General features: G+C 35.8%; 1 protein-coding gene across 1 annotated transcript; it reads left to right on the top strand.

Moving 5' to 3' along the window:
- The first annotated feature begins 2,432 nt into the window (after positions 1–2,432).
- LOC110855120 (RCC1 and BTB domain-containing protein 1) lies at positions 2,433–4,917 on the top strand. Its single transcript, XM_022103540.2, has 8 exons — positions 2,433–2,782; positions 2,859–3,241; positions 3,299–3,400; positions 3,467–3,862; positions 3,926–4,053; positions 4,120–4,226; positions 4,448–4,578; positions 4,645–4,917. Exons 1-8 carry the CDS (start codon positions 2,506–2,508, stop codon positions 4,825–4,827), a joined length of 1,707 nt encoding a protein of 568 aa, XP_021959232.1. The 5' UTR covers positions 2,433–2,505; the 3' UTR covers positions 4,828–4,917.
- Positions 4,918–7,581: the final 2,664 nt, after the last annotated feature.

The following is a 7,581-nucleotide window of genomic DNA, read 5'->3' as shown; positions in this document are numbered from 1 at the left end:
CGAAAAAACCCCAAATTTTTAAAACAAAAAATAATAGAGAGAGAGCAGAAAAGAATGTGTTGCTCTCGAGTTCACTCTTCCAACGTGAGTGGTGGATTCGCAATTTTTGGAAATCGAAATGGATTCGGTGGAAATGGATTCCGCAATATTCTCCATTTACGAATCCTTAGCATACAGTGAAAAATGAGTAATGAATTAAAATCTTAATTCATTCGACATGAATGCGAAATAAATATTCATTCATTCAAAAATTATGCACTCACTGCATATTCGCAAGTTCACTGAACAATGGGTGAGTGAACAACTTATTCATTCTCTGTGGAATAAATAAATGTAAGAAGGTAATAGAAGTTGCTTCGTAATACCTCCATTAACAACTGGGTGGCTGGTGATCTTCATCTCTTGATTTAAATGTGCATTCCGACTAATCCCATAAAGGCCGTACTGATGCGCGATGTAGTAGCTGAGTAGGAATTTGTCCATTTTGTCATGCCAAGGGTCTCTTAGGCACTGTCCGGGCTGCAGGTACTGTCGACCTTCCTACGATTCCCGGCCTTCTCCACTATTCAGAGGATACAAAATGTAACCACGTGTCAAAAAAATTATAATAAATCGTGCACGACCTGTTTAAATTGTAGTAAATTTGCTACCACATTTTGACTAACCGTAACAGCGGGATAAGGAAATGCTACAAGATGGTAGCGAATTTACTACAATTCCGTAGAAAATCGCTACCAAACCGGTGAGGTCATATATAGACACCACCCAGTAGCAATTTGCTTACATTTTATTCTGAGTGTATGTATGTATTTGATCAAATTAGGAGTATGTAAATAACTCTGTAATCTTAAGTCTCTCTAAGTTACTAAAACGTACCGGTAATGTTGAATCCATTTTTTAACTCCGCAAATTCTACCACGATTTAACCTATTCACCTGGCATTAACGGTTTGATATTATGAAATCCAAGTCTTAACTGTCGTCACCGACGAAAGCAAGACAGATACAGGGTGAAGTTAAAACCTGCAAAAAATATCGTGACCCACAGTGCAGACTTGTAAGAACTTACATACGCAAATTAAAACACATTTACATTGTCATCAAATTCCGGTACCTGTTTACTAGTCAAACCTGCCAAAACCGGCTTAAATTGTGTAAATACGTGCCAGATATTCCGACATTCATATATGTACTCCTAACTTGTGCTTATCTACAGATAAATGAATGAGAACTTAAAGAATGTCAATTACGTCGTACAATGAAGGGTTACAAAGGGTATGAACAATTTAAACATGATTTGACGTGAATACAAATATGTACCACCTACAAAGTAGGTCAGGTTAATAAATAGACATTGTGAAAAAATTGATGTAACCAAAAGACTTTGCATTTACTTAAAGTTAATTTTCATGTGAATTAATATTTGCATCGGTGTCTTATTGTTAGTTAAAGTAATAAATGCATTTTTATTACATTTTGAAGCACAGATTGCGTAAAGGGGTAGAACTTGGAAGACCCAGATTTTTATATCTTGCATGGGATAATGGCCCGAGCGAAGATTGGTTTCAATTAATCAATCAGTTCCAGTTTAAATTAAATCTAATCTATAATATGTGCATACATACCAAATAATTTAATGAATACATACAAACGATTTTTAAATGCTTCCTGGATATCATATATTTCGTATTTTGTTGGCAATTAAATAAACCATGCCCAGCAATTAAAGTACGTTTTATCTAAATCTGCAGTTTAAGAAGCATCCATACAACAATGTTGACCTGCTAGTTGTAAAGGTCTTCTTCACGTATTTTCAGCTGGTAAAGCTTCACCCAAGCAAGTTGATTTACATATTTATGTAGCTTTGTAGATTCCACCACACGTTTCTTTTTTACTTTTTAGAATAACTTGATCTTAATTTCTCAATGAAAATTAACCGATTAGCTACGCAGCGAAATAACGAACCATGAAATACATATAACAATTTAGCAGCATAAGTCAGATCATATATATTTCTGCAAAAAAATCTCAGAATTCACAACCGGCAGATATGTATGTAAGTGAACAAGAAACTTAAGGTACAATCCGGGTTCGGAAAAACCCAGGTTTTTAATGAAAAAGTAATATCCCAAGGGTTTTAGTGGGTTTTTGAGGGTTTTATAAATCTTATTGGGTTGCATTAGTTTTTATAAGTATTCATGTCGGATTGTATGCAAATTTCGTGTGTCTATATATTGCATCTATGCATGTTGGTTACACGTTTGCTTTGTATATTTGTCTTATCACGTTTTTTGTCAGACTTTCGCAAACAAAATTCTTCACTGTGACGTAAGTAATTAGTTTTGCAAGCCGTGATAGCGATAAGATAAAACGGGCCTTATCATCGAGCTATGTCTGATATCAGCACAAAAACTCGTACATTCCATTACACACTTCAATTCCTCTTCATTCAAATTATTGCATTATTTAACATCGTTAAATAAATTCGAATACAAATTGGAAAATTATGGGTGAATTAGTCGAATTGAGAACATTCCAACTTACCCAGATAACAATTCCTCTCAAGGAATTGAGAAAATGGAGACTTTTTGACACCATCGGCGACGGTTTTTTGCAAAATGTTCGTCTCGCTCATGCCTTCGTAGACCTTGGATTTCTTGTGAACACGGACGATGATGTATACGGGTTCGGAACCGGACTCAAACGATGTCTTGGTTGCGGCAGTATCACAAAGACGGCCATACCTGTCAGAATCGACCCCCTTTGTGGACAAGCCGTTAAAGGTGAGAGTAATACAGTCATAAATATGTGTTTCTGAAAATTGCAGCTCACATAAAATGTGCGTACTCCTCCTGGTAGACTTCGTCATTAGTTGGAATGAAGGAATATGTTCTTGTTTCGCAATAACCGAGGATGGACGTGTCTTCGCGTGGGGTGATAATAAGCATCGCCAACTGGGGATTGGAACGAATGACGCATTAATGTCTACCCCTTCTTTAGTTAAGTTTGACGACGGTGTGAAAATTGATAAAATTACGGTGGGATATGAGCACACTCTCGCTTTAACAAAGGACACGGGCGCGGTGTTTTCATGGGGTAGAAATAATTATGGCCAACTAGGCCTAGGAAACAACACCGATCAAAACAAACCTTGTAAAGTCACGACAAATCTTGGGAGCATTAGCGTCAAACAAATTTCTTGCAGCAGATTTAGCTCGTTCGCATTGAGCGAATCTGGAGACGTAAGATTCTAATTATAAGATAATAAATTTAAGTCAATATCTTACTTTTATATTAAGGTGTACACGTGGGGCAGTAATTCCTATGGCCAATTAGGCATAGAAAATACCACATCTATCAACGTACCAACTAAATTAATAACTGACAAACCTATAAAAAAGGTGAACAAATTAATGGATATTTATTCAAGTTTATTCGTTTAGCAAAATTGTAAAACACATTAATAGATAGCAAATGGGAGTGCACACACACTTTTACTGTCCACATCTGGGGAGATCTATGTTTCTGGTTATAACGGACATGGGCAATTGGGCACCGGCAATACCACATATTTATCCGTGCCCACCAAGTTATCTGGAGATTTAGGAATATTCGATGACATTTCTTGCACACCGTTCATTAGCCAAAGTTCCGCCAAGGCTGCGGATAGAGTTTATGTTTGGGGCCAAATCCATGACGCAATCATTTGTAGTAAGCCAACAGAAGTGGAGAATAATTTGTCAAATTTTCCACACCACCCTACCTTGTTTAAGGGGATGCGACAAAGTATGTGCAAATCCCTATGTGCATTAGACTATGCAGAGGATGCTGGCACCATCCCAGGAACGCAGATAACAGTGATAGTAAGAGAATTAATTTGTAAGCTGGTTAAATCCCAATAAGAATATGATAAAATTGAATTCAAGGACGGGGCAGGGACCGACGTGGCATTTAAAGTGGACGGGGACCTGATCAAGGCTCATAAATATGTGCTTGTCTCGCGAAGTGAATACTTCTCAAGGAAATTTTCAAACGATTGGAAGCAGCAAGAAAGGTGCCTTAGAAAATAACGATTTTATAATTGCATTTGCATTATTTACAAAGTTGGATCAATTTTTAGCCCGATTGAATTGCACGATATGAAACGGGACACTTTCTACGCATTGCTGTACTGTCTCTACACTGGAAACTTGTATTTCTCGGATGCGGAAGTTGATAAAATTTTAGGTACCGTATGAAAAATGGGTCGTCCATATATTACGTCCTGAAGAATTTTCGATTATTGCTACCACCCACCCACCAACGGAATACATTCAGGGATATCGAATTTTAACATGTAAAAGATAAGCCACCCACCCACTAAAATTTTGACGTAATATATGGCCGACCCCAAACTTTTATTAAATTATACAAGACGATCTTCAACTGGCCTTTCGTTTTTGACACAGATTTGATGAAACTGGGCGTCACGTTTTGTGAGAATGGTTTAATGAGAAAATGTGAATCAGTTTTGCAGGAGCAGATGACGTTGGAAAATGTGCTCACAATTTATGAGGCGGCTAGAGACTGCCAAGCGAAAGTAGGGTTAATTTGGATATTTAGTTATTATCAAGTACGCAAAACGTTTTAGAAATTTCTCTTCCAGAATCTGCGTGATGTCGCGTTCAATTTTGGCGTGTGTAATTGGATGGAGATATCGAATAATGGGCTACTTGACAAGGTCGACTTGAGCAAGGAAGACTTGAAGCAGTTCACGAGGGCTTGGGCAGCAAAATGTAAGGACGCAGGGGTTGGTGGAAATCGTACAGGTCGTTGGTGGAAAAAGTAAACGGTAGTAAGCACATGTTCGGAAGTGACTTCAATGAGAAATTTTATGTTAATATTCCAACAATAAACTTTTACCGAGTTATAAAATCAATTCAATGTTTATTTCTTCAAACGATGGCTGCAGCCCATGTCATTACATGAATATAATATTTTCATCTTAATGCTAATCATATATTTAAAAATTTTCGTCATATTGGGAATAATCTTTACTCCTAACGGTTGCGACACAGGCCAGGCCGGGAAAACGGAAGGGAGAACCGCGACCATCGCAACCAGGAGCTAATACCCTGGCGCATTTATTTCACAATTTTTTGGGCTATATAGAAAATCAGGGGTGAAAATATTTCGGTTTCAATTTATCATTATTCACCAAACTTGTCAAACTTTGTAATGGGGTTGAAACTGGATTAACGTTTAAAGTAATCCAAGTAAAACTGAGTGGATGACTCGCGTAGAGGTGAAATGGATTACTAAAACGATAAATCCATCCAATCCAAAATCCATTTGGATTTATCCAATCCATCCAATCCATTTTTAATTTCTTCGTAAAAAATCCATCCAATCCATAATCCATTTGGATTTATCCAATCCATCCAATCCATGCGAAATTTTGTAAGAAAAATATCCAATCCAATCCATAACTTTCAAACCATTAAAAATCCAATCCAATTCAAACCAAAAACAAAAAATCTATATTATCCAGCACTAGTTTTAAATTAAACCAATAGAATCCAGTGTAAAAACATGGATATAATATTTACAAAATCAGCAAAACTATATTTTAAAAAACACTGCCATGATATATACACCTATTATTAAATGTCGTTATATTTTTAATATAACAAAACTAGTTTATATGACCGCCAATCGACAGGCAAAAACTAGATGCCAACATTAGTGAATTTGGCTCTCCTTTCAAATGCCAATATGTTACCGACCAAACCAGCAATACACCCGCCTGCTTTAAGTTAAAAATATACGTAGATAAATACACAGATTTTAGAATATTTAGAATAACATAATGTCCTGGTTATGATTTCTATACAGAAAGTCACAGTGAAAATTCATAATTTTTCCACAACCGAAAATCCATCCAATCCAATCCAGATCTCTGATTATCCAATCCAATCCATATCCATGGATTGGATTCCAAATGGATTGGATAAAATGGATATCCATTTCACCTCTAGACTCGCGATGCATGCTCAAAGAATAATGAGTAAACTAAAACCAAACCAAAATATTGTGTAAACCTGTCAGTGCTCATGATTGGTAAGATATTATTTGCATCCAAAGACGCAAGAACGTAACCAAGTTTACTGCGCTTTTTATCCTTGGATGCAAATACAAATGTCCCCCCAACCTGAGAATTATGTTTTGCAAATTTCATTTGAATTATGTGTGTAATCGATTGACACTGTTTGATTAAAATCTGTGAGCATATGTACATACATTCGGTTAAAGAGCTCTAATGTGAGTGATATGTAGTTCTTTTAGCCTGAAAAGGGGAAAGGGTTTTCGGTTCGAGGGGATAATGGACCGTACATAAAAGATGTTATGGTTTGTTGGACCCCATTTCCACTTTTAGCTTCATTAGGCCGCTGCTACAAATATACATATATTTGACCTGCTTAACTTTGACCAATCCCCAAAATCAAGGCACATATTGTTTGTACGGCCCTAAACGCAAACATTTGAAAGGAAAATAGGGTCCAGTCCGCATCTGGATCCCGAGTCGGGATTCCCGACAAAAAGAAAGACATCCTATTTATTCCGTGGTGAATTTCAATTCACATATTTAACTTAAACTGGAGCAATTTCATAAAATTGGACATTGACAAGTATCGAATACTGGCAGGTCCCAAATAAAAAAATTTATTTAAAAATATATAAGAATACCAATTGCAAATTAAATATATGCAAAATAAGACAAAAAATTAGCCGAAATTAACAATAATACATATTGTCTAGATTTTTATAATGGAGCCTCCTCCAAAGAAAATAAACGCTCTGGAGCTCGCACTAAATAATCCGATTGTAAGTATGTACACATTACTGTTCAGCTGATATTAATAGTCTGAAAAAAATCTGAGAGGTTTTCTGGCAGATAATTGATATTTTTTTTCCAAAAAGCCAAATAACCTCTCAAAAAAATTTCTAAGGAATTGGGACTGTTAATATCGGTTCAACACCAAATTCTAAAGGCCAAATTCTAAGATTTGGCAACCAATTCGACAGAAAATGACAAACAATTCAGTTTTCTAACAATGATTCATTGTGAGAAACTTTCAGAAATTTACGTTCACTTCCGCCTCAAGCGATTTAATTCATTGGGAATGCATTAAATCACCCCAGAACTTGTTTATTTGATAAAAAATGAGCATTACAAGAAAATATATCAAAAAATTAAGCCAAAAATTAAAAAAATAAAATCGTTTTTATGGTCATATTTTGGGGATTTTAACGGTCATTTTTCATTCATATTTGGAGGTTTTATCGGTCATTCATATCCGACATCTGCACATTACTGTTCAGCCGATATTATTAGTATGAAAAGTTCTGAGACGTTTCCTGGCACATAATTGATATTATGTTCAAAAAAAATAACCTCTCAGAAAAATTTCCAAGGAATTGAGACTATTAATATCGGCTGAACAGTAGATACTTCGTAACTCGAATAATTTGTTCAAAACAATGCAAAAAATTTTACGAAATTTGAAACTGTATTTGAACCTTTTAAAACTTACAGATTTTG

Source organism: Folsomia candida, unplaced genomic scaffold, assembly GCF_002217175.1.
Source record: "Folsomia candida strain VU population unplaced genomic scaffold, ASM221717v1 Fcan01_Sc011, whole genome shotgun sequence".
NCBI classification, from domain to species: Eukaryota; Metazoa; Arthropoda; class Collembola; order Entomobryomorpha; family Isotomidae; genus Folsomia; species Folsomia candida.
Note: the sequence above shows the minus strand (reverse complement) of the source record. Positions and strands in the feature narration are given on the sequence as shown.